Genomic DNA, 24,864 nt, shown 5'->3' with positions numbered 1-24,864 from the left:
CTAATTAATATCCTAGCTTCTATTTTTACAGTCAATGCTACTTTTACACTTTCAGCATAATCTCCCTAAAGGACAATATTCTACTTTCCTACTAAGAATTATAAAAATGTCTTACAAAAAATAATGTCTTACAAATAGAATCAAAATCCTTTAGGGTGGCATTCCCAACTCTTTTTCTGTTCTACTTCTCCTTTTTTTTTTTCTGTTCTACTTCTTTTAAAGCCTGCACACATATCCAACCCTCTGGTCACTGAACTGTATATTATTGGGATTTACTCCTTGTTCCACCTGGATGTCTTGTTGATGTGGTTCTTTCTCCTCGATCTTACCATTCAGGAGTAACCATTCCTTTCTCTGAACCTTGTAACACTTTATACCTCTTCTCCAGCATGTATCACATTTCATTTGCTTCACACAAAGTTTTGTCATCTGCTCTACTGGACTCTAAGCCCCTTGAGGGCAGGGTCTTTGTAACCTCCACACTTGATTAGCAACCGACATACAGTGCACTCAAATATCCGTGCAGGGCTCTCTACATTCCCCACACAACATAGCTCCAAGCAAGCCCTGTTCAGAAGATGTAACAATTATTTGAATGAATAAATGATTTCCCATCCTCACTCCCCAGCCTTCTGTCCAACGTAAAAAGAAAATAAACACACGTTGAATTTAATTGTTTGGACACAAAAATGACAGGATATGGCACTAATTCTCATATGTCCTCAAAGGCCACATCTTAAAAGCATATTCTATGTCTTTCCACCTGCAAAATCCTGACTTAGCGTCAGAACTACACCACTGAGTTTTCTTCTGAAGTTGGATTCCACTGAATCCATACTTGAGCCTAATCTAGAGGACTACAGTACATAATGAGGACAATCCCCTTTCTCACTCCCAAGTGATGTGCCCAGCAACTCTGACTTGCAGTCTCCCCAAGATCAGCAAGTGCCACCTTGTCCTTTCCCTAGCGTTGTACAGCTTACAACGCACCAACACGTTGATTTCATCCTCCCAACAATCTTGTGAGGCAAAAATGCTCACCTCCCTAAAAAGAAGAGCTCAGAGATGGAGAAGAGAAGCGTGGCAACAAGCTGTGGCGGGCAAGGAGGGTGGAATCCCGGAGCCCGGGCTGGACATCGCTCCCGGCTCAGCCCGAGCCCGGCCTGTTTACTCACACCGGCAAGTGCCGGGGGCGCGAAGAGGACACTGAGGCCCTCCCGCTCTCACACGGTCGCACGCTAAGTAGCAGTGACAGGGGCGGCAGTGTGATGCCCGCCCCACCGACCCGACCTGCTACCTCCACGACCCTAGAAGTGCCCGCGCACGCCCGCTCCCCTCGCTACCACGCCGGAAGTCCCGCCTGAGCCGGCCGCCGCCGCGCCCCATTGGGCCGGGTGCCGGGTCTCTCCGCAGGTTGGCCGTCCCGGGCGTGAGCCCTGGGCGGCCCCTGAGAGCCCCGGGTGGGTGCCGGACCGAGACCCGCCGGACGCGCGGGGCTGGGCGCAGGAGGCGGGTCAGTGGCGCGGGACTGGGAGCGCTGGGGCAGGCGACGGGACTTCCGCCACGGGACCCGGAAGGGGCCGCGCCGTCGCTGGTGGGAGTTGTAGTCCGGCCGTGGATGGGGGGGCCCCGCGGCTCATGCGCGGTGCACCGAGGCTTGTTTCACATCTGTAACAACAGGTGAATTGGGCTTTTTATTCTCCCCTTTCGTGCCCCCTTAAGGAGCCTGGTGCGGCCGGGGGTGGTCGGCGCGAGGAGGGGACCCGGGTCTGACTGCCGGCCTGGCGGAGAGTGGGGCGGAGAAGCCGGCGGGCCCGAGGAGCAGGCCGGGCATCCTAGGCCTGCCCGGGAAGCCGGCCCGGCCCAGCCTTGGGCAGCCAGGCCTCGGCCTGCCGTTGCCATGGAGCCGGGGCGGGGGCGGGGGCCAGACCGGTCCGCCAGGGCGGGCCTCGCAGCCAGGGACTCTGCGGAGGCAGAGGCGGCTTCATTGGCGAAACGACGCCTTCGCCTCAGGGGATGCTCCGTTTCCCCAAGGCAGGGCCTGGAGGAAGACCCCGGAGTGCCCGAAGACCTTTGTCTGCCCCTCCTCCCCTCCGTGCTCCCTGGACCGTTCGTCCATAGGGAGGCCTGATGCATTCTGCCCTCCCCCCCCCCGGTTTGCCCCCTTTTGCACGGACCTTCTCACTGGGGGAGGCCAAAGGGTGAGGTGTTCTTTGTTTGCTGGTGGTAACTTGCCCCATTTAGCAGGGGAAGACCAAATGCATGTTGGGTCCTTTGTTTGCAGTGAACTGGAGTCCCAGGGGTCCTCAGAACCCCCAAGCCAGGAGCATGGCGTCAGCATGGTATCTAGCTAGTCGTCGTGTAGCAACACTGGTCACTTGAATTGCGATTTTGCAAGCCAGAATCTGTCCCACTTTACAACCCCAATCCATGGGGGCTTGCCATACACTGTTGCAGGTAGACTGCAGACGCCAGTTGCAGGCTTTCAACCTGTTTTTGGTTGCAACTTACTGGCCAGAGTGAAATGAGACGTTATCTGATGGTTTCCCTTGCAGTTTCTTGTAAGGCAATGACCCCACGGTCATTGTGCGTGGGTCTTGACTACGTTTTGTAATTTACCCTTAAATCTTGGAGTTTCTAGGAGGATGGACTCTTTCTGATACATATATAAAACAGCGCTCTTTACATGTGTAGCTGTTTAATGTGCAAAAACTACATCTTTGCTGCATTTTCTACCTGTGTAGGGTGTCCCTTTATCCCCAAAAGATAGTTACCCTCTAAGTGTTTTAACTTTTGTAGCTATAGTCCAAAATTTTATCAGCTGTTCGACCCTTTTTTGCCCCTTTCAGCCTTTGAAGATGTTATTATAAAATGTTATCTCAAGGAATGAACCGTGGTACATTTAGGCAACAGCATGATATCCTGGAAATAAGAAATGTAGTGCAGTAAAGAGTGGAAAGCTTTGGAGTCAGAATACTTAAATGCAGATTGCCATTCCGCCCTGAGGCACCTATGGGATTTTAGGCAAGTTGTGTAACTTTCTGTACTTCAATTTCCTTCTCTGGGAAAGGTGATTCCTACCTCACTGGGTAGTTGCATGGATTAAATGGGATAAAGTCTATGGAAGTACTTTGTAAACTGTAAAAATGGTATTCAACATTGAGTTATTGTTATTTTCCCAATCTGGAAGAGTGATATAGTTTCTTTATCTACCTTAAATAGATTTATATTATAGTCATTATGGGATTAGAAGTCAAAACTGAAGTAGATTTTGCTCTACTGGAAAAAATGCTTTTCAGGTCTACAAACCTTTCTTTGCCTTGACATCTCCTTCTTGGTATCTTACAGGTGCTGGTGTAGGACAGCTCACAATTTGGTGGGTCTAGAATGGGTCATGGCAGGTCCTGAAGTGAGGCCATTGTGTCCAGTGTGTGTGTTTCATGCCACTAACAAAACTTGTCCTTGTTGTTAGAGTTAGTAAATGAATTTCAATGATTGGAGCAACTTTCTTTCCTTGAGGGGGTCTCCACTCTAGTGACCCAGAATTGTACTTCCCAGGAGGGGCCCAGCCTCGTGATGAGGAATAGCAAGGAGAGAATTCAGCTCCAGTTCAAAAGCATACAAAATCTGAGACTGTCACTGCTTTTATAAGGTAAGTTGATTTAGCTGTGTACGCAGAGCAATGGTGGATCTCATGTTCAGGCACACTGTAAACAAGAAGCATACGTTAAATCCATTTGTGACTGTCTTGGAAGAGGGGTATCATTTTTAATTAGTCTTTGTGGAATCTCTCTATCCTGGACTCATCCCATAGTGACTCTACCGAGTTAAGTTGTGTTTCATTATGTAAGAAATCTTGACATGATAGAATTTTACTTATCTATAAATTATTTAAAAAAGACACTAAACCACAAAGGTTTTTAACGTTACTGCCTTACAAGGAAGACAGCTTTTTCTGGATCTCTATGACGTGGTTCTAGAGCTCTGTAAAATATCTCTAAAAGATCCTACCTTGAATCTCATTCTACATTTTTTAGACTATTACAGGAGAAGAATAGTATGTGAGCCTAGATTAGCATGGATCAGGGACTTTTGCTTTGAGACAGAGTATTGTTCTGTTGCCGGGCTAGAGTGCCATGGCATCAGCCTAGCTTATAGCAACCTCAAACTCCTTGGCTCAAGCGATCCTCCTGCCTGAGCCTCCAGAGTAGCTGGGACTACAGGTGCATGCCACCACTCCTGGCTAAGTTTTTATATTTTTAGTAGAGACGGGGTCTCACTCTTGCCCAGGCTGGTGTCGAACTCCTGACCTAAAGTGATCCTCCTGCCTTGGCCTCCCAGAGTGCTAGGATTATAGGCATGAGCCACCGTACCCCGGCCTAGATCAGAGGTTTTTTTTAATTTTTTTTTTTTTTTGAGGCAGAATCTTACTCTGTTGCCCAGGCTAGAGTGCTGTGGTGTCAGCCTAGCTCACAGCAACCTCAAACTCCTGGGCTCAAGCAATCCTCCTGCCTCAGCCTCCCGAGTAGCTGGGACTACAGGCATGCGCCACCATACCAGGCTAATTTTTTCTATATATATATTTTTAGTTGTCCATATAATTTCTTTCTAATTTTAGTAGAGACGGGGTCTCGCTCTTGCTCAGGCTGGTCTTGAACTCCTGAGCTCAAACGATCTGCCCGCCTCGGCTTCCCAGAGTGCTAGGATTACAGGTATGAGCCACTGCGCCTGGCCCTAGACCAGAGTTTTTTTAAAAGCAAAATCAAGAGTCCATTTACAAGCAAATTAACTTATAATATCTTAGCAATAAAGTATTGTTTCTTATAATCACTTAAGATGTTTTCGATTTTATATTATTTAGGTTTTCTTTAAATTAGAATCCCAAATTACACCCTTTTTATTTTAATTTGGATAGAAGGACTCTATAGAATATAACTTCTTAAAGTAAATTGTGCCATTTTTGATATTGTATTAAAGTTTTCTTTCTGAGCTACCATATCCTATCTGGCATCCCTTGTGGAAAGGGATTAGGGCAGACCTGCTGTGGACCTGAAAGCTTGGCCCCTGGTCAGCCCTCTACCCCTGACCTCCCCACAGTTTGGGAATGAGAGGGAACAGCAGTCAGGAGCAGGAGGCCTCAGTAGAATCCAAGTAATGTTGGACATTATCTTGATTTGCTAAAACGTTGTGTAGATGTTTTTAAACTAAAGCTAGTTAAGGTTGCTGCACCTAATCCAGGAGTACTGTGTTATTAAAAACTGTAAGCTGAGTTTGAACATTTTTTAAAACAAAATTGTTAAACCTGAGGTGTTCCTTTTTTTTTGGTCATCTCTAAATATATTCCTCAGTTAAATGTACTAATAAGGAAAGGGCACCAAAACTTTGGCCAATAGTTTTACTTTAATATTCGTTATTTCTGCTTTGAAAAGCTTTTTATTCTGAATGATTCTACAGTTACTCTTTGATACTGTCAGTCCAATCTCATTCCTAGGGGCTTGACTAGATTTTGTGAAAACCCAGTAAGCCAATTTGTCCATAAGGCAGTTATCAGTCCTATTTTTTGATGCTACGTGAGAGAAGAGGCTGATGTAGAATTTGGTTGCTTCCTGGAAGTTTCAAGGAAATCTGCGAGTATTGTGATGAGGTAGAACTATGTGTCTCACGATGAAATGCATACCCTTCTGTTTAATAGGACTCAGGGAGTTTTAGGACAGAGAAAAGAACAAAGCTCAATTAGGAAGAAGCAAAGACATGTAATTATGTTACAGTGAAGCTGGCCTTTCCATCCTTAAGACTGGGGAGCAGCAGTTGGGGCTCAATAGTGGAGAGCTTCATTTTTCTTTTCTTATGGACGGCACCCTTCTGTTTTATTGAAGCCTTCTTTGTGGGTTCCTGGATGAGGCATATTAACCATTGCCTCTCCATTCTCCTTCTTTTCAGGATTCCAGCTTTCCTTCCTGGCCAGAAATGTTCAGCCTGGACTCATTCAGAAAAGGTAAGAGGATTATTGTGCTTGAGACCTTATACCCTTTCTCCTTGTGATGGGTAGCTGTGAAGGTTGTGAAAGTCCTTCACCAATGTATAGTCCTCAGACCTTTCTTTGGGTGATTTTCCAAAGTCCTTTCCTAGCCTTCCTCTTGCATGGTAACCCGTACCACCCCTTGCCCTGGCCATTGTGTACCCTTGCCACCCTCCCCACAATGCCCTCTTCCATGTACTCACTGCTTATTGAAATTCTATCTATCTAGGCTAGTGTTTGTGTTACACTATCTCTTCCTTTCCTAATTCTGTCAACTAAATGCAATCTTTCTCCAACTTTCCTAGTGCAATGTCTGTACTTAGTCTATTCTGAATTAATCATTGCATCACCAGATTGGAAACTCCCTACAGCTGAGGCCTGTTGTGCTCTTTTATCATGCCTAGTACCTGGCATAGCATTTTGCACATGGTAAGCCTCAGTAAACACTAGTAGAAGTGGATTGACTCATTGTTGTATTAGTGGTCATAGAAACTCTGGCAAGTCTTGAAATTAGTGCTCTGTAGCAGATGGGTTGAGGGGGTTGCATAAGCAATGGCAGAATTGAGCTGTGTTAGGCCTATAGGGCAGAGTTCAAGGTCTGCCTGCTGGGAGTGAATAGCTGGGGAGGACTTCAGGGCCAGATCTTGAGGGCTTCATATGTCTTAGAAACATGGCTTTTCTCCTTCAAGGGAATGAAGAGTGAAAAGGCTTATAGCATGTGTTGAAGCTGATATGTTCCTATCTGAGCATATTTTATAAATAAATGCAAACCATAACAGAACTTCCATAACTGCTGATTAAATAGATCTTCCCAATTGTGTCTCCTCTCCAAGTTATGCTTCTTTTTTTTTTTTTTTTTTTTGAGACAGAGTCTCACTCTGTTGCCCGGGCTAGAGTGAGTGCTGTGGCGTCAGCCTAGCTCAGAGCAACCTCAAACTCCTGGGCTTAAACGATCCTACTGCCTCAGCCTCCCGAGTAGCTGGGACTACAGGCATGCGCCACCCTGCCCGGCTAATTTTTTCTATATATATATTTTAGTTGGCCAGATAATTTCTTTCTATTTTTAGTAGAGACGGGGTCTCGCTCTTGCTCAGGCTGGTCTCGAACTCCTGAGCTCAAGCAATCCACCCGCCTCGGCCTTCCAGAGTGCTAGGATTACAGGCGTGAGCCACCGCGCCTGGCCTCCAAGTTATGTTTCTAGAGACATGGGAAACCATGGCCAAGTGGTGCCCTGTGTAACCCACTGAATGGGACCAGAAGGAGGGCTGGATGTACCAGGGCTCAGAGCGACCTCTTCCTGCCTTCTTGTTGGTCTCCAGCCACAGCATGTTTTCATATTGCTTGGAAAAATTAATTCCTATTTTCTGTTTTTTTTTTTCTTAGCTAACTGTATCTAAGAAGGGCAAAATTGAACTTGAGTGTGGACAGCATATTTTTTTGAGCTGAAAATTAAGTATCACTTAATTGCTTTGTGTTTACTTACTAAGCAGTGGGTTTTGTTCTCTACTTACTTGGAAAAGATGGATGAAAATAGGTTTTTCCATGGTGGCAGTGTCTCTGAATTAACAGTACTGATTTTGTAAAAAGATGGAAAGCCCATTATAATCATGGTCCTCCTTTTTCCTACATTATTTAACTCTCTGACATGATAGGGAGATGTTCCAGGTGAGAGAATATTGGGGCAAAACTCCTTTACAGTTTTGTGGGAATCAGCATAGCCTTACTGAGCAGAGCAGAGGCTCTGGACCCAGATCCCTGGTTCACATCACAGCTGTGTCCCTCACTGCCCAGGAAGGCTTGGGCAGGTGACCAAGCCTCTCTGTGCCCCATTTCCTCATAATGTAAGTGGGCCAAATCATAGTACCTGTCTCATGGGGTTGATCCAAGGATCAGATGAGCTAATACATATAAAGAGCTTACAACAGGGCCTGACCCCTTGTAAACTCAAAATCCATGTTATCGTTAAGTAGCTTCAGGATATAATACAGTCTGATTTTGGACCTTGCTTTCTGCACAGGTAATTTATTATATACTTACTACAACCATTTTATGCTTAAAGGTCTTAGGGTAAACCATTGATTCAGAAAGAGTTACTGCCTTAAATGTTTTTTTTCAGGTAAACCTATCTTTTTTTTTTTTTTTTTTTTGAGCCAGGGTCTTGCGTTGTTGCCCATGTTGGAGTGCAGTGGCATCATCATAGCTCACTACAGCCTCAACTCCCGGGCTCAAGTGATCCTCCTGCTTTAGCCTCTGTAGTGGCTGGGACTACAGGCACATGCTACCACGCCCAGCTAATTTTTCTATTTTTTGTAGAGATGGGGTCTTATTCTTGCTCAGCCTGGCAAATCTATCTTTTCATGGTTTCTTGACTATAAAGCTAAATGTCCTCTCCTGTCTTCTGAATGCTGGTAGCATTTGTGGTTTGTATCATGACCTTGGCAATTGGTTATGTGTGGTCTTGTGACACTTTTATTGTCATACTTTTATTGTTGTGTAGGGCTGTTCTTTATCTCTTTTGGAGTTTTCTTTTTGCATATTTCTTTGTTCCTATTGGTGAGATTATGAGCTCCCTAGGATGTTATGAACCTTGAGAGGAAATGTAAAGTGGTGTTGGTTGGTGGTATGAAGCTCGGGGCTCCTTAGTCAGGCTGGCTGGGGGTTGAATCTGGTTCCCACTAACACTAGCAAGGTGTTAACTTACCTGATCCTGTTTCCTACCCCTCTCTTCAGGGGTATAGTGAAGATATTAGAGATGATATAGGAATAACACCTGGCTGTGGTCTGTGCCTAGCCCTTAGCTGTGAGCATTGTATGCCCATGATAAGTGTGAAGAGGAGGATCTCTTTGAGGTGCAGCCCTGTAGCCAGTGTTTTACTGGAGAGCTATAGTCTGGCCTCAGCATGCAGTTTGCTGTGAGGGTACATGATTGAGCACCTGCTGTGTAGGAGACACTAAGACAGTTATATTTCAGAGATGTTTTCTGGTACTCAGGGGCTTACAGTCTCATTGGCATGGGCCATTTGATGATTATGTTGGAAATAGCTATAGTAATTCCATGCAGCATTGTGGATGGTGGCCCACTGGGTCTTGTGGCTGGCTACCATCTTTCCTATTATGTAATTCAGCAGAGCTGCTGGCACCTCCCATTTAGAATGCTCATGTGCCTGGTAAGTTACCTGTTACTGCCCTTGCCAGCATCTTAACACAGGTGTCTGGTCTCTCAGCTGTAATGCCATCAGAATCAGGCCACAGAGAGCAAGCAGAGTGTTTTATAGTCAGCACGAAACTTTGAAAAACACTGAATCAACAGCGAGACTGTGCATTTTTCCTCCAGCTACATGATCAGAAGAGGACTTAATGATATTGTGGGACTGTAACAACTTTCCTCTAATTGCTGAAAATGCTTAATGAGATAATAAATAATCATCAAATCATTTATTCTTTTTTTTTTTTGGAGACAGGGTCTTACTCTGTTGCCCTGGCTAGTAGAATGCAGTGGGGTCATCATAGCTCACTACAACCTGAAACTCCTGGGCTCAAGTGAACCTTCTGCCTCAGCCTCCCAAGTAGCTGGGAATACAGGCACGTACCGCCATTCCTTAATTTTTTAAAATTTTGTAGAGATACAGCCTCGCTATGTTGCTCAGGCTGGTCTCAAACTCCTGGCTTTTTAAGTGACTTTCAGCCTTGGCCTCCCAAAGTACTAGGATTACAGGTGTGAGTCACTGCACCCAGCCTTTTTTTTTTTTTTTTTTTTTTCCAATCCAGCATCCCTGGGTATGAATGAGAACCTTCCTCAAACAGGAATGGAGAGGTCTAGCTGGTCATTTCCAACCTTAGCTTCAAGGTAGAATTAGAATTAGTCTCAAGATAAATCTTGATCCTAGGCACTTAGTTCTAGAAGATCCTACAAGTACTTCTGCTGTAACACTATATGTTTTCTGTAAAATCACACACCTATGATATTATTAATATAAGAGGGCTTCTGGGAAAAATTAGGGCAATGCAACTACAACTTTATGACCAGAATATGACAAAACCATAATTGGAGTCTGGGAAGATGCTTTAGACCACCTAGGCAGGCAGCTCAGTATGATGCTAAAAATGTGTAATGAGCATTCTAATGAGAACAAAGCTGGCAGTTGCTGCAATGCAGGTGGAGGTGAAGCTCTGAGCCAGCAGGGTGAAGGAGTGTGTGCAGCTGGGAGTGTGGGGGAGAAGGGTCTGAGTGCAGGTGCTTGCTTTTTCTCCCCAACGTTTTTTTTTTCAACGTTTTATTATGAACATTTTCATAAAGAAATTGTAAACACCTATGTATCTACCACCTTGATTCTCTATAGGCACTCAATTTTAAATAAAAAAATGTATAGCTGAAACAGCTTTTTCTTTTCCTATTGAAGATTATAATTCTGCCCCTGCTTTTTTTTTTTTTTTTTTTTTGAGACAGAGTCTCACTCTGTTGCCCAGGGGCAGAGTGTCTTGGCGTCAGCCTAGCTCACAGCAACCTCAAACTCCTGGGCTCAAGTGATCCTCCTGCCTCAGCCTCCCGAGTAGCTGGGACTACAGGCATGAGCCACCATGCCCGGCTAATTTTTTCTATATATATTTTTAGCTGTCCAAATCATTTCTTTCTATTTTTAGTAGAGACGGGGTCTTACTCTTGCTCAGGCTGGTCTTGAACTCCTGAGCTCAAACGATCCTCCCGCCTCGGCCTTCCAGAGTGCTAGGATTACAGGTGTGAGCCACCGCATCCGGCCTGCCCCTGCTTTTTTTTAGCTCCCTTGCCTTCAGAATAATTTTTGAAATAAGAGTTCTTATGTTTTACTGATATCATTCCCCTATTTACCAATTGTATATGAGCTAATTTGCATTATAAGAATGGGTATTGTTGTAGCAGAACAGGTGGTTTCTCAATTGTCAAGTACATGTGGCTGTTTCTCAGTGCTCCTCTCCTACCCCATTTCTTATACTCAAACCAGTGGTGCAAAGAGAGCAAAGAGCCCATGTACCTTTTCTCCCAGACTAGCGATTCTCTGATATTATCAACATTTAGGTGGCTTAAAAGACTGTAAGCCTTCCTTACCCATGTATTTTCACTTTCTCATGGAAGACTCAGTGAATGCCCTAATTTTAATTAATGTAGACTTTTTTTGTTTTGTTTTGTTTTTTGTTTTTTTGAGATAGGGTCTCACTTTGTTGCCCAGGCTAGAGTGCCGTGGCGTCAGCCTAGCTCACAGCAACCTCAAACTCCTGGGCTCAAGCAATCCTCCTGCCTCAGCCTCCCGAGTAGCTGGGACTACAGGCATGCACCACCATGCCCAGCAAATTTTTTCTGTATATATTTTTAGTTGTCCCTATAATTTCTTTCTATTTTTAGTAGAGATGGGGTCTCGCTCTTGCTCAGGCTGGTCTCGAACTCCTGAGCTCAAACGATCCACCTGCCTTGGCCTCCCAGAGTGCTAGGATTACAGGCGTGAGCCACCACGCCCAGCCATTAATGTAGTTTTTATTCTATTTTCATAATAAAACACTGTGGCCTCCAGGAAAAAATTTTTTTTCTAGTGTGGCAGTCAATATTTTTTTTTTTTTTTTTTTTTGAGACAGAGTCTCACTTTGTTGCCCGGGCTAGAGTGAGTGCCGTGGCATCAGCCTCGCTCACAGCAACCTCAGACTCCTGGGCTTAAGCGATCCTACTGCCTCAGCCTCCTGAGTAGCTGGGACTACAGGCATGCGCCACCATGCCCGGCTAATTTTTTTGTATATATATTTTTAGTTGGCCAGATAATTTCTTTCTATTTTTTTTTTAGTAGAGACGGGGTCTCACTCTTGCTCAGGCTGGTCTCGAACTCCTGACCTCGAGCGATCCACCCGCCTCGGCCTCCCAGAGCTAGGATTACAGGCGTGAGCCACCGCGCCCGGCCGGCAGTCAATATTTTAAAAATATATTTTGTAGGTCACTGACAAGTAGCATTTAGTCTCCAAATGAATGGAAATATTTGGAATGGCAAGTTGTTCACTTTTAGAAAGAGGGAGAAGGCTGGTAGGTATGGATCTCGTTTTAGCTCCCAACCTGGACCCCAACAGTCAGTTAGTCGCTGTCTTTGCCAAGTTGTCAGGGGGAAAGAGTAATCTGAGGTTTGATGGCTGAGGTGCCCATAGTGAATGCTTAGCTACCATAAGTGGAAGACAGATGATCCTTTGGTCAACGTGGTACTGTGGCATTCAGTTTTTAATTACTGTCCTGTCTCATCCTCACTATTTGACTACAGAGAAATAGGTAAGATGGGTGTTAAGCTCATAGAGGGTAGCTAAGGGAATAGGAAAAGTTTGAGGGCTTTTCTGAAAGCCAAGGAGGGCTCTCTATAAGGCTGTCGTGTATTACATCTGTGTAAGACAATTGCTTTCTTCCTGTGTGGCATTGTTAGCACTGTTCCTCAGAATCTGAGACTGATTCCCAATGCTGCCCAGAGCTCACAGACGCTCTGGGGTGAGTCAGTTCAGGGGCCTGTAACTTTGAGGGGTGAGAGAACATGTTGCCCTGATGCCCTGTCTCTTTCCCCAGATCGGGCCCAGCACAGGCAGCGTCAGTGCAAACTTCCCCCACCCCGCCTTCCACCCATGTGTGTCAACCCTGCCCCTGGAGGGACCATCTCTCGAGGTAAGGGAGGAGCCATGCCTCCAGCAACAGCTTGGTCCAGAGTCTATGGGGAGGCGGGTGGCATTGGGAGCCCTGGTGCCAGGACCATGGGCCTCTAGAAAGTGAGTGGGGAGGGGTGGGGTTAGCAGAGCTCTTGGAGCCCTGAGGGAGACAGTACTTGGAAAGATCTGGGTTTTTTCATGATCCTTCATCACATGGCTTGGACCCTACAGTCCTCTTGGGCCTCCTTGTGTGGCCTGGAATAAAGCCTAGGCTCAGGCTGGGTGTTCAGCACCAGCATGGTGAGTCTGCAGGGCTTGGGTTTTCCAGGCTTCTAGGGAGGCCCTGGCTCAGGTGGCTCAGAGAGCAAGGTGCTTGTAGCAGGGCCAGAACAGAGAGCCCTGACTCAGCCCACTGCTCTCCATCTTGGAGGCTTTGGGGATACATAACAAATCACTTCCCTATCTCCCTTCCTGCACCTCAAAGCACTTTACTGACATCAAAATGTGCCTCTTAGTCCATTTGGCAAGGTAGGCTGTCCCTTTGATTGTGGTGAATGTTATAGAGCACCCAGATTAGTGACAGCTTGCCTCAGGTCCCACTGGTACACAGGGACAGGGCCAGTAATAGGACCCAGGGAAGCATCTCTGCACAGGAGTGTGTCCTCTCCTTCCTCAGACTTAGATCTTTTCCAGGTCTGCTAAGCCCAGTGCTCCTGGTAGGCTTTTTGACCTGATAGCTGTTCCTCTCTGCTCCATAGGCTACCTCTTAACATCCCTCTGCCTAGCAGAAAGAGCACTATTTTAGGTCATAGAGTTTTTGCCTCATCTGGAGACAGCATATCTACTCTAGACTGTCTATAAAGTGCTTTGAAGGTCAAGAGCTCAGGAAGGGCACAGGGAGCACAGAGCAGCTCCGTTTCTGTGGCACATGCTGCCACCATGTGCCCAGGCAGTTTTCACGTGCACTGCCCACCTGCTGCAGTGGCCCTGACTACCAATAACAGTATAGAAATAAGTACTTCCAGCCCCTCTGACCATTTGACTTAGATTTTAAAGAAATGCCAACCCCCTACCATTACCAAAACAAGAGTTGATTGCCCTTTTTTTTTTCTTTCTTAAAATGCCCTGTAACTCGAAAAGGCTGAACGTTAACATTTCCAACATGGCAGGTGAGTGGCTCTGAGAGTGTCAGATGTGCTGTGGCTAAGCTTGAAGATGGTTAGTTGGGGTTAACCAGGCAGCCAGCTAGGCAGTGCCTCCTTGAGCACATGCAGAGGAGAATGCAGATCATGGGATGGGCAGTTGCCCCTTTGGGACAGTCCCACAGGTGCCACGCTCTCTCTTCCTGGAGGAGCACAGACCCCTGAACCTGATTGTCTCTCCTCACAGCTGCACCTCCAGAAGGCATCCACGGGTGGGTGCATCTTTGCTTTCTCTCTCTTTCTCTCTCTGTCTCGGCTAGAAGCAACAGACCACTTAGCCCTCATATTACTATTAGGCCTTTCTGCCATGCTTTCTAATTCCCTAGGCTTTACTGGTGCTTCTGCCCATAGAAGGAGGTGTGTGTGGCAGAAACAGTCTCTCTGGTGTTCAAATAAGGAAAACAGTGCTCAGAAAACAGTGACGGCTTGTATCAATCACAGTGCTCATCAGAGTCAGATTTGGAATTGAAAAAAAATATCACCTCCTTTCCCACCTGCTTACCCCGCACTCTCCTGCCAGCCTCTTACTGAGGCCTCCTTCCAAGGTAAAGGGTGAATAAATCAAGAAACTCAGCTCTAAGTGTCCTCTGTGAATCTTCCCCACTCACCCAGATTTGAGACATAGAGTGCTAGAAAGCAACATGGGATAACACTTTCTTCTGGCACAATGTAAGGGGCCGCAAAATCGATCTTTTTTGTCCATTCCCTCATACAAATGTGTCCCCTCTTCTTGATATGGTGGTTTATCTCAAGGGACCTGAGGCTTTACATATGTAGAAGAGAAAGCCATGAGGACAGGTGATCTGCTAGGGTGGTCAGGGTGCCCATCCGGCCCCTGTAGCTCCTCTTACCATCCTTTCTTGCCATTTTGAACATCTGTAAAATATCTAACTATGGTTAAGTTGCCAGAATGTTGGCTGAGACCCCCAGTTGGTTCAGGTGTTGGTGGTCCCTTCCACTTTCCCTACAGAAATTCTCTGGTATGCCCCAAAGCCTGAACTATCTTAGGTTTTCTCCTGTCGCCTTTTCCTGGGGTCTCCAAAGTTTGGGTTCCTAAAATCTCCTCCTCTGTATTCAGTAGTTCTTTACCCCTTAATTCCATCCTACTAGATATAGTTGTTTAGCATATTTAGTACCAGATGTTATGCCTGATCTAGAAGTGGTCAGAGATATCAGAGCCAGTAAACCCTTTCTTTTTTCAGAACTTCCCTCCTTTTTCACAGGCAAAGGAGTCGACTTTCATCCAAGAACATGGAAGAGAAGGCTTAATGTTGGTGGAAAGGAAGAGGGGCATGCTGGAGCCCCCGAAACAAATTTAGGGTCCTTTAGAGCAGGGCTTGGTAAACTTTTTTTATAAGGGTCGGATAGTAAATATTTTAGGCTGTAAGGGCCAAATGCTTTCTGTTGCAGTTTTTTACTCTGCCATTATAACTTGAAAGTAGTCATAGATAATAACTAACATAACATAATAAAATAACATAATAAACGAGCATGGCTATGTTCCAATAAAACTTTATAACAACAGGCAGTGGCTGGATTTGGTCGTTTGCCAACTCCTGTTCTAGACCAGAAGGGTTCCAAGTGCTGGTGTAAAGAGTTGCCTTCATTTTACAAGAGTCAGTGAGGTTTGCGGAGGTGAAATATTTGCTCAGGGGACTCTAGCTGTTAGAACCCAGTTGAAGTAAATGAAATAGGAAAAGGGAACAGAGAGCTCCCTAAGAACCAACTAACTGGTTGGCATCACTTGATTTTTTTTTTTATTTCATCCTACAGTGGAGCCTAATTACTTGATTTTTTTACATAAAATTTCAAACATCTTTTTTTTTTCTTTTTTTTTGAGACAGAGTCTCCCTTTGTTGCCCGGGCTAGAGTGAGTGCCGTGGCGTCAGCCTAGCTCACAGCAACCTCAAACTCCTGGGCTTAAGCGATCCTACTGCTTCAGCCTCCCGAGTAGCTGGGACTACAGGCATGCGCCACCATGCCCGGCTAATTTTTTCTATATATATTTTTAGTTGTCCAGATAATTTATTTCTATTTTTTAGTATTGACAGGGTCTCGCTCAAGCTGGTCTCGAACTCCTGACCTCAAGCGATCCACCTGCCTCAGTCTCCCAGAGGGCTAGGATTACAGGCATGAGCCACCGCGCCCGGCCTCAAACATCTCTTTGAAATATATTTTCTAAAACAGAGAAAATAGTATAATGAACCCCCGTGTACCTGTCACCCAGCTTGAACAATTAAGAAGTCATGGCCAATTTAGCTTTGTATGTATCTCTTCACTTTGGCCCCTTTGGAAGCAAATCCAAGAAATCATAGCATTTAAACCTTATGCTAAGTGGTTGTCAGAGTAGAGGGCTATCCTGAGGGCTTCCTATAGTGTCTTGAGGGCTCAGGCCCTGCTTTCCAGGTGTGGTCTTTCTAGGGTGTTGTCTCCTTAGCTTGCAGACACCACAGTTTTCAAAGTTTTTCCTCAGCCATTCCTGCCACTACCAGGCCTGGTAAGCTTCTGGATTTTTTGAGGCATTTGGGCTGCTAACAATCTTTAAAAACTACTCCTGAAGCTGGGTGGATAGCGAGGCTTTTGGCAAATTAATGTGCTACCTGGCCAAATGCAAAGCCCTTGGAGAATCATGTTCTCCACCCCCAATATGGATGCTCTGGTTAGGGGTGTTTAATACAGACGGTGTCCCCTTGTGGCAATTGCTGTGTCAGACATTTGCTGCCAAAGCCACCTTCCTGTTTTGCCCCTTTCCTGGTAAAAACCTTCTGAAGAGTAAATGGAGAAACTAGAGTTGGAGCCTTACCACCCTGCCCAGGTCTGTCTCCAAGGGACCTGTCCTCTATTGCCTCAGGTCTCAGAGGGCAGGGGCTTTTCTAACAAGGCACTCTGCAAGGCCTTTTTCTAAATATTCCCATTTGTTACTAACCACAGATATACAAAATGAGTAGAGTAAGTTTGTCCTAATTTTCCCAGTTGATGAAATTGCCCAAGGTTCTCAGCTGGCAAGTGGTAGAGTTTGAGACTATGCCCAAATGTTAGGACTCAAATCCCATGTTCTTTCCACAGGCCAGCAGTTCTTAGGATGTGGTCCCAGATCAGCAGCCTCATCATCACCTGGGAACTTGTCGCCCACTCCCCTACCTGGGATGATATATTCAGGTTTCCCTGAATATATATGCTCCCTGGGAACGTGTTAAAACATATGCAGATTCTCAGGCCCCACGCCAGACCTGATGAATAAAAAACTGGGGGTGGGCCGGGCGTGGTGGCTCACGCCTGTAATCCTAGCACTCTGGGAGGCCGAGGTGGGTGGATCGCTCAAGGTTAGGAGTTTGAGACCAGCCTGAGCAAGAGCGAGACCCCGTCTCTACTAAAAAAATAGAAAGAAATTATCTGGCCAACCTAAAATATATATAGAAAAAATTAGCCGGGCATGGTGGCACATACCTGTAGTCCCAGCTACCTGGGAGGCTGAGGCAGTAGGATCGCTTAAGCCCAGGAGTTTGAGGTTGCTGTGAGCTAGGCTGAAGCTACGGCACTCACTCTAGCCCAGGCAACAAAGAGAGACTGTGTCTCAAAAAAGAAAAAAACAAAAACTGGGTGGCACCCAAGCAATGTTTTTTTTTTTTTTTTTTTTTTTTTTGAGACAGGGTCCCGGTCTGTTGTCTGGGGTAGAGTGCAGTGGTGTCATCATAGCTCACTGCAATCTCAAACTCCTGGGCTCAAGCAATCCTCGTGAGTAGCTGGGACTACAGGTGCACACCCCCCTGCCTGGCTAATTTTTCTATTTTTTGTAGAGACAGGATCTCACTATTTTGCTCAGGCTGGTCTTGAACTTCTGGCCACAAGTGATCCTCCTAAAGTGCTAGGATTACAGGCCTGAGTCATTGTGCCCAGCCCAGCAATGTGTTTCAACAAGCCCTCCAGGGAATGCTAGGAGTCAGATCTAGAATTGTAAAACAAACAAACATATCTCTTCCTCCCAGCTTACCACCAGTTGCACTGCCAACCTCCAACCAAGGCTTTCTTCCAAGAGACTGAGACCTTGAGCCTCCTTGCTCTGCATTGTCACTGCCCACAACATACAGAGTCACTCTGATTCCCAGCTGACCCTGAGCCCCCCTCCTCAAGGTCGTAAGAGGCAGAAGAGGACTGAGCCTGGCTAAGATCCAGGCATAGTAGTTTGGAAATGGAATTCCAACTGGCTTTTTTTTTTTTCTTTTTTTGACATGGGGTCTTGCTGCGTTGCCCAGGCTGGTCTTGAACTCCTGGCCTCAAGTGATCCTCCTGCCTGGGCCTGCCGAGTACTTGGAATTACAGGTGTGGGCCACCATGCCTGGCTCCATCTGGCTTTCAAACAAGTAGGAACAGCATTTTCACTGCTGGACCAACTCAGTTCTTGGCACAGTGTCCAAAGTTGTATGGTTTCACCCTCCACTCCAGTCCTGGCGATTAAATCTGGTCAGCTTACATTTAAGAGGTTTTCTCTGTCCTGGCTCCAGATTCTTCACCAGGTTTAATTTGTAAGTCATTAAATAAGATTGGGATGCAAATTTGCTAGAGGCATGTGAGAGGTATTTATGAACAATTGGTAGGAGCTAGCGGGAACTAGGTTCATTTCCTTAGGTGGATATCGAGCTAAGACCTAGCACCATTTCTCGCCTCAAAGCCCCATTCCCTCCTCCTGCCTCAGATCCAGGTGACTAGTACGAGGGTTTGGATATACTGGGCCGCGATTTCAGCAGGGTCCAAGCCCCGCCGTCCGCCGGTCGGCAGGGGGCGCGCGGCGCTCGGATCCGCGCCTCCCGCTCTCCGCGTCGGGTCTTGGCTGCGCTTTGTGGCCGCGGAGGTCGGCGGGAGCGAGATGGCGGCCGTCAGGAGGCTCATGGTGCTGGCCGCCGGCGTCTCTCCGCGCCTGCGGCCACCAGGTCCCCGCGCTGCTGGGCGACAGGGACGCTCGCGCGGCCTCTCGTCAGGCTGCGCCTGCCCCGACCGCACCAAAGAGGCCGCCGAGGCCGAATCGGGGATGGCCCCCGGCGGGCCCGGGGAAGGCGACGGAAGCATGGTGAACGGTGAGGGCGGGGGCGGACGGGCCTCTGCGCCCTTGACCCCTGGGGATGGCAGAGTTAGGGGCGCAGACCGGGATCGACCGTGGCGGGCCGGGGCCCTCCGGGAGCGGCCGAGAGCACCCTCCGCTGGCGGGCCGCGGCCCTGCCGTTTATAAAGCTCAGCGTGGCACAGGCCCAAGTGGACCTCCGGAGTGCCTGCACCCGGCAAGAATAGGTGAGGGGTGCGGGACCTCGAAGGAGTGGGCAAAATGGGCAAAAGTCCAACTCCTGCCAGATTTGTGGACAAGGGTTAGAGCATCAAGGTTGAGCACACCCTCATTCGTGTGGGAAATAGCCCCAAATATGCCTGGGACTTCAGGATCTCAAATAGAGACAGAATGACTTCTCTGGTGGAGTCCAGTTTTGTGCCTACTGAGTAGTGCAGAGAATGAAACTGGTAAGAGCATCCCTACCCATCAAAGATGGATAGAGGCAGCTTCCTTATAGACCTGGAGAGAGTCTCAGTGCACATCTCTTGTTATCCCTGTAGGTCTAAGTAGGCTGATTAAAGTTGGGTTCCTCTGTGGCATCAACCCCCCTTGAGTCTACTTAGATACCCTTTCCTAACTGGTTGATTCTTAGTTGCTTTTCAAATTATCACTTAGAGGGAGACAGTACCAGGCATCCTCCATCCTTTCCAGTTGACACAGGAGTCTGACCCAAGGAAACGCAGTCTCAAACCAGGCAGCAGGGTTACATCAGAACTGGAGGAGCTTTTTCAAAATATGGAGCCTTCCCCAACATTGCTGCCATTCTCAGTTGCCCTATGGGGAACAAGATGTCCAGTGCTGTGAAAAAGCTTCCCAGGTGATTATGGTGCACACAGGTACACATGTGCGTGTATACAAGTTCTACTTTGGAGCTGCCAGAGACTGGGGGTGGATCATGAAATGGCCTCTTATCTCCTCCACAGGTCTTTGGCCTTGTGTCTCTTGAAGGGCCACTCTAGTGTTTTAGGGCCCTTCATTTTGTATCTTGCAGGCCTCTTGATGGCCTTGCCAAGCCCTGTGTCTAGCACAAGCTGCCTCTAGGTGGATATCTCACCCATTTGTGCTCTGAGATAGTTACAGAGAACAAGTGAAAGAAGTGAGATACTTATCACTGTACGTGATACATCCTTCCTCGCCTTGACTCCAGAGAATTTGAGGGAGGAATAGCTCATGCATATGTCTCAGCTCTATAGGTCTTTAATAATTCTCTACACATAGTCTGGCTCTATGGAGGCCTTCTGCAGAGTGCTTAGGTGCAGTCAAGAGCTGGGACCTGGTATTCAGACTCTGGGTCTCATTATTGGGCTACGTGGGGCCAGTCCTCCCTTTTGTGTGTATTACTTTAAGAAGGGCCTTGCAGTGTCTCAATCTCCAGTTTGTGTGTGTGGTGAATTATTGTTTTGTTTTTTTTGTTTAGTGTCTTCTTTCAGACATCAGACAAGGGGGGGTTATTGACTATCCAGGCTTCTGTGGCTGATGTATTTTATCAGGATCTTGGGTGGGGAAGAGGATGCTGGCTGGTTCCCTTCTGTGGTGTATGGGTCATTGTCCATTCTCCTTCAGGAGATGGTCATGCACGTGGCTCTGGTCTCACTCTCCCCTGTAAACCGTAAAGCCATTCCTCTCTCCTTTGCTGCATTGCTCCTGGGTGGTTTGGGATCATGAGCCAACATCCTCAGAATCCAGCCCAGGGTTGCCTTGATACACACCCCATGGAGTTTTTAAAAGAAAAGGAACAACTATAATGTTTTTGTTCTTATTTTCTTAGCTTCTAGGGACCTATTAAAAGAATTCCCACAACCCAAAAACCTTCTCAACAGTGTGATTGGAAGAGCCCTCGGTATCTCACATGCAAAAGACAAACTGGTCTACGTGCACACCAATGGACCGAAGAAAAAGGTAACTCTGCTGGTAGCAAGGAGAAGTATTGTCTGGCTCAGAAAGGAGACTGGCTGCCCTTTTCTTTCATTATTGTCAAGGAGGCTATAGAATGGGTTTTCTGAATTAAAACAGCAGAGACTCTCAGAGGAAAGCTATATTTGAAGAAGAGCCAGAAACACATGCCTGGTTTAGGGAAAGGGAATACAGGGCAGATGACGTGAGGAGTTCTCATCTTGTCTGGGACAGGCCCCTACACTAATTCCTGATTTTGATCTCCTGTTACCAAACTGGGACTGCAGAGGATTAGACTTGATGATGAGAATTCCTGTTCCTAGAGTCTTACAGATTCTGGGACCCACAGAAGCATGCAGTGGTCTTGGTCTCTGGCTAAGATGTGGCACCTTGAAGAAGCAAAGCAACTTGAGATGGAATGAATAAATTGAAAATGAGAGAGTTAGAGCTTTATAAGGAGTTAATGATGGCGTTGGGGGTTCTGTCCTGCACTCTCAACTCTGAGCCTAGCACATTGCTGTTGTGAGGTCCACAGCTTTGCTGTTGATGCTTCATGTGATTTGTAGCAGCTTTGAAGTCTGGAGAGGCAAGGGTCCTGATTCTGTCTTCTCTTCCTCAGAAAGTCACCCTGCACATAAAGTGGCCCAAGAGTGTGGAGGTAGAAGGCTATGGCAGCAAGAAGATTGACGCTGAGCGGCAGGCTGCAGCTGCTGCCTGCCAGCTGTTCAAGGTGACCCTTCCCTAGTAAAAACCATGCAGACCTCCCTTCTGGGGAACTCCTTGCCCCTTGCTCTGATAGTACTTCTGGTGTCAGGTGCATCTTGGTAGGGTGCAGTGTTCATCCACTCGCCTGTCCTGAGCCCTTCCCACTTCTGGTTCCTTGTTCAGCCAGTGAAAATAGATTTATTATTTTATTATTATTATTTTTGCCACTGTGGTTATTTACTTTCTGTGGTGTCAAAAACCCCTTTGTGAAAGGAACCTCTTTATGGAAAACTTCTATGTACAGCATGATGTATATGTTTCCATTTTGGTTTCTGCTTTTCTTTTCCCTGTAGCCGCATAGTCCTCTCTTACTTGTAATAAAAGTGTGATCATTGCTTCCCTCACTTCCCAGTGGTTGGGCATGTGGTGTTTTCAGGTTTCTGGTTACTCAGCATTTGCTCGGCCTTCGGTGTTGCCTGTCAGCCTTTCCATCCCTGTCTGTAACTTCCTTTATGGCTGGGCCAACCTCGAATCTTCCTCAGGTTCCTAGGTCCTCACTCTGCTCTGACAAGAAAAAAGCCATAGGACACATTCCCTCAGCTTCTCTCCCACTCGTGGTCTCTAGGCTATTACTATCCCTGTCTCCTCCCTGCATTTGAAGATGAAAAGTCCCTGTTGTTATCCTTGGCTCCCACACTACCCATCTCTTTTCTCTGTTGTTTTCGTTTGTGTGTCTTCCATCTCCTTTCTCATCCTTTTGTTTAATTTTCAAATTCTTCCTCTTTTGATTCTTTTCTGTAGGCCTCAAAAAGTTCTGATCTCTTCCCTTGGCTTTGAGCCACTGCAAACAGCACTCTGTGCTTGTGGTTTGCATTTTCTGTACTCTGGTGTTACAACCGTCTTCATGGCCTCTGGTTACCTTTGCATCGCCACAGTGCCTGGCCAGCAGCAGCAGTGACCAGGTTATTGTTGAGTGACTGGAACAGTGCTCTACCTGACTTAACAAGCCTTTTCTAAGTCCTCACTCTACTTAAGTGTTCTGTGGCTTTGGCACTGCCAGGGGTCTTTTTCCACTTCGTCTTTCTCTCTAGGTCACTCTCAAGCTCCTCTTGCTCTCCAACTCTCTAAAACATCTCTTTTTTCTCTCTCTACCCCTTTACCTGGGAATCATCTCTTGTAGGTTCAATCATTCTGTGTTTAATGTCTCAAAAATCTCCATCTCTTATAGGGTAGCTCTACCTCAGTGGTTTTCAACCACAGGTGATTTTGCCCCCCAGGGAACATTTAATTCTTTTTGAAATTGTTTCTATTTAGTGTGTACAATATGATGGTTTTATCCACACACAGTAAAATGAATACTGCAGTTAAGCAAATTAACATATTCCTCACCTTACGTAGTTATCTTTTTGTGTGTGTGGTAAGAGCGCCTAAAATCTATTCTCTTAGCAAATTTCCATTATACAATACAATATTATTAATTGTAATCTTTATGCTGTACATGAGATCTTCAGACTTATTCATCCTATACATTCTTTTTTTTTTTTTTGAGACAGAGTCTCGCTTTGTTGCCCAGGCTAGAGTGAGTGCCGTGGCATCAGCCTAGCTCACAGCAACCTCAGACTCCTGGGCTTAAGGGATCCTACTGCCTCAGCCTCCCAGGTAGCTGGGACTACAGGCATGCGCCACCATGCCCAGCTAATTTTTTTCTATATATATTTTAGTTGGCCAGATAATTTCTTTATTTTTTTTCAGTAGAGACGGGGATCTCGCTCTTGCTCAGGCTGGTCTCGAACTCCTGACCTTGAGCGATCCACCCACCTCGGCCTCCCAGAGTGCTAGGATTACAGGCCTGAGCCACCGCGCCCGGCCACCCTATATATTCTTAACTTTGTATACTTGGACCTCCTTCTCCCCATTCCTCTTCCCTTCCTGCCTCTGGTAACCACCAGCTCTACTCTGTTTCTATGTATTTGACTTTTTTAGATTCTGAATGTTAAGTGAGATTATATGATATTTTTCTTCTGTGTCTGGTTATTTTACTCAACATAATGACTTCTAGGTTTATCCATGTTGTCTCAAATCATAGGCTCTCCTCCTTTTTTTTTTTTTTTTTTTTTTTTTTTGAGACAGAGTGTCACTTTGTTGCCCGGGCTAGAATGAGTGCCGTGGCGTCAGCCTAGCTCACAGCAACCTCAAACTCCTGGGCTCAAGTGATCCTACTGCCTCAGCCTCCCGAGTAGCTGGGACTACAGGCATGCGCCACCATGCCCGGCTAATTTTTTCTATATATATTTTTAGTTGGCCAGATAATTTCTTTCTAGTTTTAGTAGAGACGGGGGTCTCGCTCAGGCTGGTCTCGAACTCCTGACCTCGAGCGATCCACCCGCCTCGGCCTCCCAGAGGGCTAGGATGACAGGCGTGAGCCACCGCGCCCGGCCTCTCCTCCTTTTTAAAGGCTAAATAGTATACTGTTGTGTATAAGTACCACAATTTCTTTATCCATTCATCCATTGACAGACATGTAGGTTGTTTCCATGCCTTGGCTATTGTGAATGATGCTGTGATGAATGTGGGAGTGCAGATAGCACTGAGTGCTGATTTCATTTCCTTTGGGTATGTACCCAAGAGAGAGATTGCTGGGTTATATGGGAGTTATATTTTTAATTTTTTGAATCTCTGTACTATTTTCCATAATAGCTGTACCAATTTACATTCCCACCAGCAGTGTGTAAGGGTTCCCTTTTCTACACTCCCTCTCTAATATTCATTATTGCTTGTCTTTTTGATAATAGCCATTTTAACAAGTGTGAGGTGATAATCTCATTGTGGTTTTTATTTACATTTCCCAGATGATTAGTGATGTTGAACACCTTTTCATATATCTGTTGGCTGTTTGTATTTCTTTTTTGGAAAAATGTCTATTCAACTCCTTTGCCTTTTTTTTTTTTAAAGAGATGGATGGGGGTCTTGCTATTGCCCAGGCTTGTCTTTAAGTTGTGGGCTCAAGCAATCCTCTGCCTTAGCCTCCTGAAGTGCTAGGATTATAGGCGTAAGCCACTGCACCCAGTCAGTTTTTTTTTTTTTTTCTTAAGATTACTTTGGCTATTTGGGGTCTTTTGTGGTTCCATACGAATTTTTGAATCGTTTTTCAGTTTCTTTGAAAAATGCCATTGGGATTTAGATGGGGATTGCATTGAATCTATGTATTGCTTTAGGGAATATGGCCATTTTAGCCATATTCTTCCATGAAGGTGGGCTATCTTTCCATTTGTGTCATCTTCGGTTTCTTTCATCAGCATTTTATAGTT

At 46.2% G+C, this 24,864-nt stretch overlaps 2 protein-coding genes across 5 annotated transcripts in view; both read left to right on the top strand.

Annotated features, from left to right (window-relative positions):
* Positions 1-1,033: 1,033 nt before the first annotated feature.
* LOC123623403 lies at positions 1,034-3,651 on the top strand. The gene is made up of 4 exons (XM_045530471.1): positions 1,034-1,179; positions 1,312-1,680; positions 3,349-3,376; positions 3,559-3,651. Exons 1-4 carry the CDS (start codon positions 1,034-1,036, stop codon positions 3,649-3,651), a joined length of 636 nt encoding a protein of 211 aa, XP_045386427.1.
* The window catches only part of DHX30 (DExH-box helicase 30), a 33,782-nt gene continuing 12,555 nt past the window's right edge, over positions 3,638-24,864 (top strand). Inside the window, exons 1-5 of one of the 4 annotated variants that reach the window (XM_045530370.1) lie at positions 3,638-3,652; positions 5,941-5,995; positions 12,582-12,677; positions 20,727-20,857; positions 21,471-21,581. In XM_045530370.1, coding sequence (XP_045386326.1) covers positions 5,968-5,995; positions 12,582-12,677; positions 20,727-20,857; positions 21,471-21,581 — 366 coding nt within the window. In that variant the 5' untranslated portion in view covers positions 3,638-3,652; positions 5,941-5,967. Of the gene's footprint in view, positions 3,653-5,940; positions 5,996-12,581; positions 12,678-18,641; positions 18,933-18,955; positions 19,144-19,573; positions 19,776-20,726; positions 20,858-21,470; positions 21,582-24,864 lie in introns of those variants that run through there. The other 3 variants (XM_045530366.1, XM_045530367.1, XM_045530369.1) reach the window with 3 other exon arrangements.

Source organism: Lemur catta, chromosome 18 (assembly GCF_020740605.2).
Source record: "Lemur catta isolate mLemCat1 chromosome 18, mLemCat1.pri, whole genome shotgun sequence".
NCBI lineage: Eukaryota > Metazoa > Chordata > Mammalia > Primates > Lemuridae > Lemur > Lemur catta.
Note: the sequence above shows the minus strand (reverse complement) of the source record. Positions and strands in the feature narration are given on the sequence as shown.

Coding starts and splice junctions, on each gene's coding strand:
- LOC123623403 (XM_045530471.1), top strand. CDS start 1,034: ATGCTCACCTCCCTAAAAAGAAGAGCTCAGAGATGGAGAAGAGAAGCG. Junction 1,180..1,311: donor CGGCCTGTTTACTCACACCG/GCAAGTGCCGGG, acceptor CCACGACCCTAG/AAGTGCCCGCGCACGCCCGC. Junction 1,681..3,348: donor TTTCACATCTGTAACAACAG/GTGAATTGGGCT, acceptor GGTATCTTACAG/GTGCTGGTGTAGGACAGCTC.